At 37.8% G+C, this 15,998-nt stretch overlaps 1 protein-coding gene across 4 annotated transcripts in view; it reads left to right on the top strand.

Moving 5' to 3' along the window:
• TENM3 (teneurin transmembrane protein 3) overlaps positions 1–15,998 on the top strand; it is a 2,338,142-nt gene that overhangs the window by 2,181,674 nt on the left and 140,470 nt on the right. For all 4 annotated transcript variants that reach the window (XM_073219194.1, XM_073219195.1, XM_073219196.1 and 1 more), the window contains one exon: positions 14,030–14,268. In XM_073219194.1, coding sequence (XP_073075295.1) covers positions 14,030–14,268 — 239 coding nt within the window. The remainder of the gene's footprint in view (positions 1–14,029; positions 14,269–15,998) is intronic.

The following is a 15,998-nucleotide window of genomic DNA, read 5'->3' as shown; positions in this document are numbered from 1 at the left end:
ATGCCCTTACTCGGGTCCTAGCTAATGACTGTCGTTTCCTCATCCGCTTTCCGGCTACGACCCATTCATTTTGAGGCACCTCTCTTCCTCTTCCTCAGCAACTGTTTTGTGGGGTTCCCAGTCCTTCCACTCTTCACTGATACTGTCTGTGAATGTGTGTGTGTGTGTGTGTGTGTGTGTGTGTGTGAGTGAGTGTTTTAGCTCTAACTTGCCATCATTGCTACAGGGTAGTTTAGCTTTTCCTAGAATTAATTTTTGTCTGGTTTTAAAACTCTGTGCTTTTCTCTAAAAGTACATCCTCTGGTTTCATCGCCATTAACATACGCCTTGTCAAAGGTCATTGCTTGTCTTTTTCTGTGTTTCTTTGTTTTTCCCTGACATAATTTTCCCCACTTTATTTCTTTCTCCTTTAATTTCAAATCTGAGGTAAAGCTGGTTTTCTATTACCCGATTCTCAGAATCGTTTCTTCTTAGCCTGCAAGATTAAGTCACTGGGCATGCAATTAACCAAGTAAGCTTAATAAATTCTATTTGATAACCCTTCTGATTCTGCTATGACCCTCTTCATAATCTCTTAGCATCTCACCTCCTATTCTGAACCACTTAAATACTAGGACCAGAAGTCATCTTTTTCCAAGTACATCCTGGACTAATATGATATCACTTCCTTCTGGTCAAACATTGGTTTGGGCACAGAGAGATCTGGGTTAAAATCTCAACATGCTACTAGCTAATCCTTGCTTGGACAGATTGCTCTTACATCTTTATCTTGTTTTTTTCATAAAATGAGTCTGGTAATACTTCACAAAGATGCTATAAAAGTGCACTGAAATGTTGCATGTAATGCAGCTGGCATTTTAGTTTCTTTGCTTTTTCTTCAATCCTTTCTTAATGCTATACATTTAAAAGAAAAATAATTTGATTTAGCAGTTACAAAGGTAAATGACAACTACCAAGAACTTACTTGTTAATTAGGTTTTGCTTTTTTAGCTTTGGAGATGGGTATTTTTTTACTGTTAATTTTCAAAGACAGGATTTGTTTTAGAAAAAGGTGACAGTGATGATACAGGAAAGAAATGATCTGAGATAGTCGCAGAATGCTGATATTTCTAAAATAAAGCCTGATGCAAACATTCACTTAGCAGATATTTATAAAAGGCTCACCATGTGCCAGTAGGAAAAACTCAGGTGTGTTACAGAGAAGTTGTGACCACTCTTGAGAAAATCAGACTCTACTCCAGAACAGATTCACAATTTTAGTTAATCTTAGGTATTATCTAATCTTACCTTCTTTTTAAGGCCCACTGAGGTTTAGTACTCTGCCTGAGATCACATGACTAGTTAGTGACAGCAGTCAGCTAGATCTGAGGTCCCAAATTCTAAATTCATTTCCTGTTCATCCTACAGTATCTCCAAATACTTTTTATCACACCTGAAAGGAAAAAAAAGCACTTAACCACAAAATACATGTACTTAGTAAATTTTAAATTATGCAGATACAGCAGCGTACTTATCTTAGATGTGTTATACGTCAAATTCTAATCATACTTTAAAGATTTTCCAACCCTTCTAACAATTATCTAAACTTCCTTTTGACAAATAAAAATTCTATATATTTAGGTTGTACAATGTGGGTTTTTTTAATTATACAATATGATGATTTAATATATATATACATTTTGACACTATTACTACAATCAAGTTAATTAACACATCTGTCACCTCATAGTCACTTTTTGTGCATGTGTGGTGAGAACACTCAAGATCTACTCTTAGCAAAGTTCAGATATACAGTGCACTGTTATGAACTGCAGTGTGTGCAAAAGATCCCCAGAACTTCATCTTATAACTGAAAGTTTGTGCCTTTTGACTAACATCTCCCCAGTTCCCCCATGCCCCAATCCCTGGTCGTCCCAACCACCATTCTATTCTCTGGTTCTATGAGTTTGACTTTTTTAGATCCCACATCTAAGTGAGATCATATAGTATCTGTTGAAACTTGTCTAATTTCTCTGATGTTCCAGAAAACTACAACTGACACTTAACCAATGCAGGCATTACGGATGACCACACACAGTTGAAAATTCACTTCTAACTTTTGACTCCCCCAAAAAACTTTATTAATAGCCTGCTGTTGACTGGAAGCCTTACCAATAATATAAATAGTCAATTAACACATATTTTGTATGTTTTATGTGTTATACTCTGTATTCTTACAATAAAGTGAGCTAGAGAAAAAGTTTTTTCAAATTGTTGTAAACTCTCCAAATAATTTTTATACTTATTGAAAAAAATCTGCATTTAAGTAGACCCATACAGTTCAAACCCGTGTTGTTTAAAGGCCAACTTTAAGTGGAACTTGTTGCATTTTCACACTTTTAAGTAAACAAGGACAAATCCCACCAAAATGCTGTTTTGCAGACTTACAAACAGTTTAGAAAATTGAAAATTGTTATAGATGCCAATCATCATTCTTGGCAACAAAATAACGTATTGGTGGAACTATTTCCAAATATAAATTTTAGAAGTTTCTAAAAGAGTTTTGTTAGAGAAGCCATATTTTCTCACTCATTTCTTGAATAATACCTTTACTTTGAAGGGAGACAGATTAATCATCTTTTCAGAAATATGTTCCTGGTGGCATACTCTTAACAGCCACTTGCCGTCACAGAAAAGGTCAGCAAATTTAGAACCTTCTCATTATTATATATTTAACTTCTTTTTAAGCTTTGTAACTCTCAAGGGTCCTTTGCTGTGAGCCAACTAGCTAACCTTTATGCGGTTAAAAAAGATTTTCAAGATCTCCCCACAACTCACCCAAAGTATTGTGAAGATTCTTGTATTTCATTACTCACACACAGGCCGCAAAACCTTGAAGGCAAGGACATTACTGTCAGCTCTAGTTGGTGAGCTCCTACCCCTCAGGGCCATGGACAGGGCCAGGACAGAGAATACACTCCACTGTCATCAGTGCATTAAATATTTTAACAGCTTGCTATCTTTTTTATTTTTTAAGATAAGAAATACAAGTAGAAGTGTATTTTGCACAAGAGTTAAGACACGTACCTCATACAGAGACTACCACCAAATTATGTAACTGCTTAAGAATGTAAGTTTTAGGCACAAAAAGATCTGCTTTTGTCCCTGTATGAATATTGACAAATTGGGGCTCCATTTGCTCATCTTAAAAAAGTAGATTTTGCAGTACACGCACACACACACACACAATGGGGATTTTGTGAAATTTAAATTAAATTGAACTCTTTGCACATAGTAAATAGGTTCTCAGTTAATTTTATTTAAAGCACTTTCCACTCTTTGGGTTGGTAGTTTTCTGTTTCGTTCTGTTAAATACTTTTCATTCATCCTCACACCAGTTTCTCTAGGATACCTTCAACATCTCAATTCTGAAGAAAATAATTTATTCTTCATAAATTTACATCTACACCTGGAATTCTTGTCTTTATCTGTAACCCTTCTCAAACTTAGAGAAAGAACTTGGCTAAACAATTTTGAGCATAGATGGCTATCAATAATAAAATGAATTAATAATTAAATAGGCTAAATCTGATTCAAATAGCACGTAGGAATTTTAAGATGTTCTTTTCCATTTTAATTTTAATATATTTATATATATGTAGTAACATATATGTATTATACATATGTATATATATGTAGCCAACAGTAGGTGTAATTGATCAAAACAAATCTGATATAGATTCATGCATTTGATGCCATGGCTACATAATTAAACTAACTATAATGTGAGACAAAGCGGTTAAGCAATTTTAGTCATCTTGATAATGGTTTAAAAAAAATCTATATGTTTAAACCTGTTGTTCAATTCCTAATGCTCCCGAACTCTAACAAGATGTGATGCTAGGAACATGTCTAAGTTAAAATAAGTCATAGTGAAAACTTTTGTCCTTCTGTAGCCCTATATATTTTATACAGCTGTGGTTATACTTAAACTTTATATTGTATATGTTTCTCACTTAAAACTGAAGTATATGTAAAAGAATGCACTAAAATATGTTTCCCACAAATCCCCTTAATACTGTCTAGAATTCTGTTTCCCGGTTTCAGCGATCAACTCACACATACTGCCCCACTTACCAGGAACAGGCTTGTGTATTCTATGTAATCACAAATTGATACGCAGGCCATTGCTAAAATGTGTGATTATTAATGCATTCACATTGTAACATTTTTTGGTAAGATACTACAAACAATTTTGTCTCCAACTATTCTTTGTACAACCACTAATAACTCATATTAATTCAGGTAACAGCAGTGAGATGTATCTTGTTTATAAGTTTTTCATTTAAGACATTTTTCTTGCTGAGATCACCTAGTGTGAAAGTTGTCCAAAGATAATAGCGCATCAATTCAAAAGTGTAATAGATTTGAGACCCCAACATGCTATCAGCATGAGGGAGAAGTTTATCAGTGTCCCTAACTCTCCATGTCACAGCTAGAATCATTACATATTTATTCTTTGGTTTTCACATCAAAATATATAATTTACATTCTCATGTTGATTACTCACTTGGGGGATGTTTAATATTCTTGTTGAAAATATTTTTCTTTAAAATGCATACCATAATTAATTTGAAGGTAATAAAAGAAGCATTTTAGTTAGCAAACGTCTAAAATACTTGCTTTTTACCATTCAGGGATGCATAGTATATTACTTACTATAAAAATTTTTCACTTACATTTATAGCCATAATATCTTTATATTAGAGACAAAATTATCACTCCATTTTGAACAAGCCCTGGCCAATTTACACTCACACACATACACACGTATCTTTGCTAGACATCCTATTGAAAAATTATCAGATCACATAATCAAAATGCCAAGAGAAAAATATTGAAGTTTTGTTTATTATTGATTCATGCCAGGAATTTTATTTTTCATTTCTCAGGAGTATTTATTAAATACTCAGGATATTTGCTTTTATTATTTCTTAATTGTTTCACCTTTTCATCAATCCTTGACATAAGCCTTTTCGGGTTTTAGATCCCATTTGCTAATTTTCATTCATAACAGTTTTTGTCAAGTACTATTGCTACCGTGGTGGTCATTGAAGAACCGCATTAAAAACCAATCCTCCAAACACTTTTACTTTCCTCATAGCCGTTAAATACTGTCCCCTGCCGTCCCGCTCCCGCTCTTGAAAGCGTTAAGGTGATACCGCAAGGATGAAAGCAAGAACTTTTCTGTTCAATGTAATGAGGACTCAGTGTGGGATTTTTTTTCCCAATTATTCTGAGATTCTGCTCCCTCTGTGCTTAGTGAGAGGAAGTCTGTTCCTCATATTTTGTCCATCAGAAACTTTGTCCAGGCGTGGTAATGCGTGATGGTAGCGCGCACCCGCCGTGCAGCCCTCGGATTGTCGCCTGAACTGTCACCACTTCGTCCTCAGCGTCTCAAGGAAGAAAAAGAATTAAGGAGAAGGCTTTTATACAGGGGAACATTTTTATTTCTTTTCCCTCTTCTCAAAATAGCAGCTGTGTAAAGGAGTAAAGAGGTTATATTTGTGTGTGTGTGTGTGTGTGTGCATGTGTGTGTGTGCATGTGTGCACAGTGCTTTAAAAATACTTAGAATTGAGTTTTCCAGAAGTCTCTTCTGACAGATAAAGAGAATCATTAGAGGCAGCTTTTCCTTTCCTGTATAGATTTTAATAAATGGAAGCAAAGTTTTTAGAGGAAAAAGGATGTACAAAAACTACACCAGCCAGAAAGGTTAGGAGTAGAGAAATAACATCTGTATGAAGAAGGTAGTGAAAACTTTTGGAAAGTTGTAAATAGCCAAGGTGAATCATCAGCTAGACTCCTACCTGGCTTGGAAATCCAAGATAGAGGTTCAGCAAGAAAGGGGGAGACAACCCCTAAAAGAGGGTGCTCGTGGAATAAGGTATATGTTGGTGAACGTTTTATAAGCACGTGGAAATACAGATGCTGTAGGAAACAAGAACCAAAAGAGAACAGAAAAGCGGGTCCCATTAGAGGTAAAGGGAAAGCCAGCAAATACACTAGATACTTAAAAGCAGCAGTAAGATTAGAAAGGGTAAAGGAACCGATTTCTTAACAAATAAATGAGTTTGGAAGGGAAGAACAATAAAGAGGGATGTCAGAAGAAGAAAATTAACAGTGAGATGACAGAAAACAGGGACATCTGTTGAAGCCATTTGATTCTGAGGTCAGAGGGATGGAGACTTGTATGGTACAAATTCTATTTATTCTAAATTAACTACCTGAAGTGAGCTACCGGCAGGGACTTTCCAAGGAGGAGTTTTCTGAACTGATTTCCTGATTAGTTACTCAACCTGAATGGAAGTCTTGAGGTTCAAGGGAAGCTAAGAAACTGATATGCCAGCACCTCACCTCAGTGCTTCTCAAAGTGTGGTCCGTGGACCAGCAACATGAGCTGCTGGGGTTTCTCCCCAGACCCTCCACGTTTTAACAAGCCCTCCGAGGGATCCTGGTGCAAGTGAAAGGTAGAGGCCCACCGCTTTAATGATGAAATGGTCTCTGAGTACCTTCTGGCTCATATTGGTGGCCTGTGAACTACGTAAGTTCTCAAGGCCGAAACAAAAACTGTGATTGTATAATCAGTTTGGTTGAACTGGGTTTTTTGTTGAAAGGTGACAGTGGAAAGCCTTTTGCAGTCTTAACGGTGGGTGGGCTTCTCCCTGAAAATTCAGAGCAGCCTCTGCCGTCTCTTAGTTCAGAAATCTTACAAAGCTTCTGAGGCCAGCATCCTCGATGGATGGGGATCTCTTTCCAAATAGCTAGATATTTAAGCACGGTAAGGAATTGTACAAGATGCCTTCGGATATCTATTGAGAAGCAGTCACTGAAAGGTAAGGAAAATAAGCAGGAGCCCAGCCTTGAGTAAGAACAGGCGATTTTCTCTACCGGCTTACTTTATTTAGTTTCTGTTTAATAGCTTCCAGAATTTTGTACTTCCTTGCGTCATTATCTAAAAGCACGTCACTTAAATAAACTGCCTTTCGGCCTTTTCATCACTTAGAAGCACACTGCTGAGTGTACACTTAACGGGTAATCCACTTGGCTTTGGGATTTAAAATCAGGACTCGATAGTGAAGATTCCAAACACTGATAATGACACACAGGTTTTAAGTGTTCAAAATGCTTGGATAATTGTTAATATCATCTTTTAAGTATATAATTTCATTCAAATATACACTGACAAAAATGTGGAGCTGTTTTAGCTCCCACAGTACTTAGTAAATATGCTGCCATTATAGACAAGCAACCTAATGAGCAGTAACACACATTATGGAAGGAAGAGAATGCTCAAGAATTAAATTTTGTACATTTTGACAATTTTTAAATAGTGCCTGATCTTAAAATGATTTCTAGGCAAATCGTCCATAGTTTTGGTATCCTCAAGAGACTAAAACTATTTTGAACTCAGTAGTTAATTTCAGCCTCCATATATTTCTGGGTAAATTTAATCCATAAGTGTGGGATTCATTTGCTTTAGATCTGAAAATGTCATTTGGGCAGAGTCGTTTGATGTTGAGGAAATCTTGTGAGACCTTCATTAAACCTCTGAAGTCCAGAAAGTTTATATTTTGCCCGAAGCGAAAGGAATCTATGCCTTGAAATTTCTCTAGCTCTTAGGGGAGAACTTTGGGTTCTGAAAAGGTGGTAACTTTGACCAAATATGGCCAATCTTTCTTCTCATTGGCACATTATCTTTGGAATGGGAGCATCTATAATTCAAAGTAAGTAATCATATATTCTAGTGAAATTTTTTTTTAGTTATTTGCCTAGAAACAAAAGGAGGCAGGATAGGATATCAAGATGTTTTGATTTAAACAGTTCCCAGTGAGTTTGATGTGCATTACTCTTTCATTCAATGAAGAATATAAGGAAAGGAAAAAAACCTCAACAGCTTCTGTGCAGTAGTGTCTATGAGATATAACAGGTAATACACAATAGAAGTATTCTTCCAGGTGTCTGTAATGAGGTTTCAACCGCCTTGGGGACGAAACTGAACCCTGACTACCACACCACCTTTATTCTTGCTTTCTCACTTGCTTTGTTTATCTCCAAAAAGGTTTTTTACACTCTATGAAATACAGAAGAAAAAAGAAAACCTCTTTTCTGTGAAGATAACCAATTATGAAGTTCATCTAATCAAAATTTCATTGAGTGGTTGCACACTTCCTTTTTGATCCTTATTGTCTGTCCTAATGTCCCATTGAGGAAATGATGCCAACCACTTGGAGTGACACCAGAACTTATTTTCTGGGAATGCTTTTCATTTTGGTGCCTGTAATTTAACTTCTAACTGATTAAACTATGTTTGTGATATCAGAGATATAACCTGATTACATTAACCTCCTGAACAAAAGAGTACTATTAATCGATGTGTTTTCTAGTGACTGGTAAAGTTACAGTTTAATTATATATTATACCTTATTTAATTTTGTATTTAATGTTAGGATTTTTTTAAAGGAGCATCGATATTATAAATGATACATTATTAGAAAAGCTCAACAGTCTGATTATTTGCCCTTAAGAATCTTATGATAGTAAGTTTGTGGTTTATTATTTTGAAAGACAAAACCAATCAAATGTGATGTGTTACCTGCTGAGAGATGAAGTAAAAAAGCAAAACAAATTTTAAGAAGCAATTCTAAGTGACCGGAAATAAGAGTCAATAAAAATTATTCCTGGACATACAGAAGTAATTCCATATACTGTGAAGGTCCAGTCAGTTGAGAACGGAATGTTCCTGGCACCTCTTCTCTGCTTCTACCAAATAGATTAACAAAGAGAAGCTGAGGTATAAAAACTCAGAAGAATCCTCTACCTGGACAAAAAAAAGAAAAAGGGAAAAGACGCTGTAATGGGGAGAATGCAGGATTCTCTGACAAGCTGAATCCTGGGTGCAGGGCGGGGCCGGGCAGGATGGGAGAGAAATTGGAAATTACCCCTGAGTCCGTCAGACCTAAAGGATAGTGCCACTAACAGTGACCCAAGGCGGGAATGGGACAGCAAGAAAGATAAGCACATTCAAGCTCTGTCCCTACTAATTTTAAATTTGTGACATGACCCATAGAAAGATACATGACTGAATGGATTGGAAACAAACTCGAACAGAAGAGGGGGGAGCTGAAATGCAAAGCTTGTTCTGAAGACAGGCCAGCAAAGAAGCAGACCTTGTAGCCTAAAAAGAAAGACGAGCAACTATTAATTGTGCCTTATATAGAGCCGGTCTCTCCGTTGATGTTTTAGTGGCATTACAGTTAATGATGCTTCGCGGGTCCACAGTTCTTGTCGGTCATTGTTGTTCAACAGAATCCCCCTCAAGATTCCAGAGCCACAAAGCAACTGTTAGTGTTCAGTGACCTTCTGCACCGGCTGTCTTTGGGGCTTTGAAATTGATTTTCCTCATCTCAGTCTCTGATAGTCTGTCTTCAAGTGCGCCTCTCTAGTTCATCACCAGAGTGAAAACGGTGCAAATAGCTGATGAACTGGAGGCAGGCGTCACACAGGGCATCATTAGAAGCATCAGAACAAAATCAGCCTTCTCCGGTGTGCTCTGTGCTAAAAAGAAGCTGCCGCTGTGGCTGCTTTATTGCCGCATACAATGGGGAATATTCTCACAGGATTCACTTTTTTTCATTCCCAAATATGGTCTGAGAAGGAAAGAAAATTTCTGCCTTTCTTCTGCAAACCTCATGTGGATGCCAGGTCAAAACCATATGCTTTTGATAGTAATTTTGCAGAATTTTTTTTTTATACATGAGACACATATTCCCAAGGCTGTAGGATCTGGCAAGGAGTCACAGGATAGCGAGAGACTGTGATGACACACAGAAATACAGGCCTTAGAGAGAATTAGGTGGTAAAGTCATTTTCTCATAAAGAACCTAATCTATACCCTCCCTAGGGCTGAACTGCAGTCGTCCCTTATCTGTTCATTCATTAGGTATTTGTGGAGTTCTAGACAAAGTAAGCATTGTGTTGAACCTTCAAACAGATATACATTAGTCACCATATACACTTGTCGGGGTTTTATATTTTCTGTATTGTGATCGAGAGGACATTTTTGACTTTGGAAAGAAGGCATCATGTCTGAACCTAGAAATTAACAGATTCCCCACTCTATCAAATCATATGTTCTCCTCTATAGGAAATACGTTGACAGACATTTTCCATTATGCTACTTAATGTCTAAGGGATTTTGACATGTGTATTTTAACATACCTATTTGGAGGCCTAATTTCATGTAAAGGACTCATCCTCACACAAGCAACACCATTAGTTTGTAAGTGGTTCTAAAATACAATCAATTTAAACAATCTTTACAAATTTTTTCCATACTTACATACTAGAAAATCATCTGGAAATATTGAAGACCAATGATTTTCAGATATAATATACTTGATTAGGCTTCTCTTTCAATGTTTTGCAATATTCGTTATGCCTTATATCTCCAAGGCACTAATTTGATGCCCCCCTGACAAAGGTCGTCATTTAGACAGAGGAACGGGAAGTGTACTTCTGAGATTTAAAGTCAGTGGCCCAAAGAATACAGTTAAATTCTATTTTCTCTTGCAGCAACAAAAGTAAATTTATGTATGAACTAAGTTAGAAAGTCCTTCAAGGTAAAGAGGACTTCAGTTCCACTCATAGTGTTGAATAGTGTCTTTTTTTAATATTACATCTTTCTTTTCAGCAGTATCTCAGAGTTGCATTTTGCTCTAAGAAAAACAATCATCTCATAGCAATTTGAGCCTAGTTCTTGAAAGAATTCTTTGCCAGGATCACCAAAGCAGATGGACATCGTGTATTGATATCTCAAATTTTGGAAATTGAGACAGAGATGCCCAGTTTTTAGCTGGCACGTGTGTATTGTGGGTCTCTTTGTTTTTTACTCAGGGTAGAGACATGTTTTTAGCATGCAGGCCTAGATCATAATCTTTCACGTCCAAGAGGCTCAGGTTCAAATCCCATTTCCCATTGAGAAATGGCCCAAACCACTTTAAACAAAGCTATATAACACGTTTTCTGGGGATGGTTTTCATTTCAGTTCCTATAACTCCCAACTTTTATTTATTTTTATTTATTGCACAAGTCATTTATCAGCTGTGGGTCCTTGGCCAAGGTACTTAATTTCTCTGAGACTCACTTTCTGCATCAGCACAATGGCCACCCTTTCATTAATTTTGCAATATTTATTGAGCGACTACTACATGCCAGGAACTTGCTAAGCCATGAAAATGCACAGGTGACTGAGACTTCGTGGAGCTTACCTTCTAATGGGAGAAGTCAAACAACGGATTTACGCAGTTGACACATCATTCTTCTTCATCAACTTAAGATGCTAGATAAACAACTTTGTTTTTCTATGTTTCCAACTAAATTTTATTTGGAGCCCCCATTCCTAGAAATTTAGACAATTTGGGCCTCTCGCTGTCCTACCCCAATCTATTTGAATACAGCCACACTTGATCACTTCTGTATGATCTGGGGCTGCTGTCCTGATATAAGGCCACAGCTGAGATGGTATGGCTGGCGAAGAGCCCGAAGTATCTTTTGTCTGGTCCTTTACAGAGAAGGATCTGCCTCACCAGTTCTAAACGATGGAGTTTCTTCTTGGCATAATGCAGTTCATCTTCTCATCCAGAGTATATGCCATGATGTGAACCAGGGACTTCATCTTGTCCACATTGTATATGAGAGGGTCACTTCTTGAATTGGGATTTATCTTCAAAGGATAATTTTTGGTGTTTTGGAATATAGGTTCCAATGAGTGCAATTTCAGTGAGAAAAATAGCTCATGCTTGTTGAGCACTTACCTTGTGCTGGGTTCTAATGTAAACACACTCATATGTTGCTTCATTTAATCCTATACAATGTCTGTATAACAGGTAACATTATCACTCCGATTTTACAGGTAATACAACTGAAACAGGCAATTTGAGCAATTTACCAAATACCATCCCGCCAATGATAGGTGAAGTCTGGATTCAAACCCAGACAGTCTGGTTCCAGAGCCCACATTTGTAAGCCCCATGCAGAGTATGAACATGGTAGGAGGTGCTAGAAACACTACTTCCAACATACCACATAATTCAGGCTATAAACTCTTAAATTTGCTTTATGAAGGACTTCCATGGGGAAAAATAGACTCACAGTATAGTTCCTACTACAATCTGTAGAGATAGTAATTTATCATCTGCACCTGCTCTAATGTTGTGGCTGGCCAAGCAATTTTAGATGCATTAACTGATTGACATCCCTGTGAGATAAGGAAGTCGTTAGCTCCATTTTACAGATAAAAAAGTAAAATCAAAACAGGCTTCCAGGATCACATATGTAGGAAATAATAGACCGGGAACTTCAACTCAGGTCTTCCACTTTCTAATCAAGAATTCTTTCCATCATATCTGTGTAAGGTAAGCTTCCATGATTCTCACCATATCTGTACTCCAGCTATGCTATTTATTATTCACTTACTGATTTTCTGAAAATGGACTCTTTGTGACTTAGATACCTGCTTAGCCTTTCTTAAGCAATTTATACCTAAAATCATGAGTTTGATTCCTCTTTTCTGTATCAAACACATATGTTTATATCCCAGGCACTTTATAGTAAATACTAACTCCTTTAAGCCCCATAACAACCTGTGAGAAGTGGATACTATTCCCATCCCCATTTTACAGAATAAGAAAATAAAACACAGAGAGGGTAACTAATTGCCCAATGACCTGCCTCTAGTAAGAAAGAAAGCGGGATTTGAACCTCAGCAGTCTAGCTTCTAGGTTCTGTTCTTCTAACACCTTAACTGGCTTAATATATTCGCCCTGTTTTCTAATACACATTTAAATAGGTCCACTAGTATTAAAATTGAAAATATTCAGCTGTCTACCATCTAAAATCATCTTGCATAAAGACTCTATTGTGCTGTGTTGGAACATTCCAGGATGCCTCGAACTTCCTGAATATGAGTGTGTACAGTCTGTTGTTGGACATCTTTGGATGTGTTATTAGGGATAATAGTATTAGGATACAAAGTGAATATGCAATAAATCACTAGGATAATATAAAATGTAAACCATGAAAACCATGGTGTTTTTTTTTTGATTGGGGACTTTTGTTATAATGGGACTTTTTAAATTATTTGTCATCTTTCCTAAAGAACTCCTTATAGATCTGTTTTGTCATGTGATCATTCAATTCCTGCATAAACATTTTCAAAGTAAGAGAGCATACAGCTCTTAGAGGAAGATGGCCTCACTGTTGCACTGCTCCATTGTTAGGGAATCTTTCTATGTTTGATCTAAAACCAGCTCTGCTGACCCCTTCGTTTATTTAGGTTGGTCTTAGCTGGCGTTCGTTCTGTGATTCCATCTTCCTCCTCCCCCCGGCAGACTTACCTTCTGGTTGCTTTTAACATAAGCTACAAATAGAATTAGTTTGCATCCCTTGAGAACTGACCAGCTGCCTGTGGCCATGGTCGATCCTACTCAATCGTGGGGCAGCAGGCCGGGATCAGAACGTCCTCCAGAAAGTGATTCAGTCTGCAGACCATGAATGTGATCGTGCACACTTGTGCTTATATGAATCCATATTCTCATAGACTACGAAGTGCACAGGTAGCTGTAAAATAATAGGATTCCTTTTCTTAAGCGAAATAGGAAGACGTTCTTAAGGCAGTTCATAAAGGGAAGTTTCAAAGTGGTTTGTGCAGGAAATGTGTGATTAGAAAAACCTCTGAGAGTCTCTCCATGTACCTGCTCGAAGGGACACTAATCATAAATGTCTGCATAAATGCTGCTATCTGCATTACACATCAGTCTCTTTCTTCAGAGTCAGTTTTCTGAGTTGGTTAAAATATTTCCTAAATTTCTAATTTTTCTAAATTCTATGAGGTAAGTGCTTAAAAGAGAGAGAGGAGAAGCTGCCCATAACTGGCTCTCTCCCATGTTCTAACATATTTGTATCTTACAATGATATTCTCCTGTTCTGCAGGCATTTCCTATTCAAAACAGGAACAGGGACCACGCCACTGTTCAGTACTGCAACCCCAGGATACACAATGGCATCTGGCTCTGTTTACTCACCGCCGACTCGGCCACTGCCTAGAAACACCCTCTCAAGAAGTGCTTTTAAATTCAAGAAGTCGTCGAAGTACTGTAGCTGGAAATGCACCGCGCTCTGCGCTGTAGGGGTCTCGGTGCTCCTGGCAATACTCCTATCGTATTTTATAGGTAAGAACAAGTTTTTAGAATTATTTTGCCTCTAAGCTGGGGCATCATGGTGTTTTGTTGGTTGTTTTGGTCAAGAAGTATAAGTTATATTTTTCTAAAGGAGGGGCTTGCAATAATGCGTCATAAGTCAGAGCATTTCAAGTAACTGTCAGCAAATTTAAACTGATGAATAGAGAAGTTGCGTTTGCATAAAGAACGAGGTACATTCTTGGGCGCAGGCTCTGGTGTGCATTTGTGCTTGAGTTATCACTCTGGAAACGTGGATAACTCTGTGACTTTTCACGCACACAAAATAATTCATTCACTCACAGGAGTGAGCACCGGGCAGGAATCTCCTCCAATGCAGAGTCATTGGGGAGCACTCTGCCACCTCTGGTATTACGCGCCTTTCCGCTAACTCAGCTACCTAAATGTAAAACTCATCACTCAAGACCATCGCCTTGACTCGGGAGCGCTCTCCAGAGAAACGTGCATCCATTAATCAGTGAATGGATTATATCCTCGTTCATATACGTGGATTTTTCTTTCTTTTTTTTTTCCAATGTCTTATTGATCATGTTTTTCATTGTATCATAACCCAAATGATGGAAGCTGCTAAGTAGAAGTTGTAAATATTCCTTTTGTTTAACCATTTCGCAACACGTGAGCATTCAAACTAGTGGAAATTGCTTTTTAAAAAGTCAGAAATGACCACATGAGATTTTGATCTGCTTCTGAGAGTAAGGAAAGGCCTACCACACCGAAATGCCAGTGGTGCCTACTGAGATAAACCGCAGGCTGGATGGTTTATCCAACAAGAGCAGCAGACAGTGATGCATCCTCAAGTTTACAAAGCAGTTTGTGATGCCCCATGAAATTCTATAACCGAGTAAGAGTATTACAGAGCTGGATATGTAATAGGATGAGGCTTTGGCAGTGAACCAGTTTCTGTCATTAGCTACAGTACTCCTTAGTTCTAAATTATGTACTTTGGAAAGTGAAATAACCATTCTGAGCCACAATATTTAAGAGAAAGAGTATTTTAGAGCATGAAGGAACTTTCGAGATAACCAAGTCAGGAATGACAACGGTGTGGTGTGTTACATACTATGACTTCAAGTCCTGTGACCACGGCAGACATCACTAATGAATCAGGGCCCTCTCTCCCATGGAGCCTGGATACAGCCTCATTATCCCCACCAGGGCTTCATGCAGCACCTTACATGACTCCGTCCATCAGGGATGAACGCAAGGTGAGACCTCTTCATCATTTTTCAATCCAGAGTTAACTCCCTGCTTGTAAAAACAGAGCAGATACCAAAAGAGTTGTCACTCGGCCAAGGTCACACAGTAATGAAACAAGGCCGTGCTGCTTCATAACACTCAGGGTAAGTGAGGAACCTCATGGCAACAAGCATCAGTGTTCAGAGGTAGAATTCTAGTTTTGGTGCAGAAAATGCCCAGGCATCAAGAGAGTCTCTTCTAGTTGGCTGTACAAATGATTTGTACCCCGTCAGCAGTGCGATGCTTGAGAATTTTTAATGGTTCAGAAATGCACCAGTCATGCATGGGATGTAATAAATTAAGCACATATGCATATGTAGGGAATTTTTTTTTTTAACATAGTACATACCAGATAAAGACTAGGCAGGCTGGACTTCAGTGTCGGTGTGACTGACGTGTCCACGGACCCCCTTTCTGATTGCGGGTGCCTCTGCCCATCCAGTTGTTTGATTATCAGCCTTGATACC

This window comes from Manis javanica, chromosome 12, assembly GCF_040802235.1.
Source record: "Manis javanica isolate MJ-LG chromosome 12, MJ_LKY, whole genome shotgun sequence".
In the NCBI taxonomy this organism is placed as follows: domain Eukaryota; kingdom Metazoa; phylum Chordata; class Mammalia; order Pholidota; family Manidae; genus Manis; species Manis javanica.
This window is presented reverse-complemented; position numbering and strand designations above follow the sequence as displayed.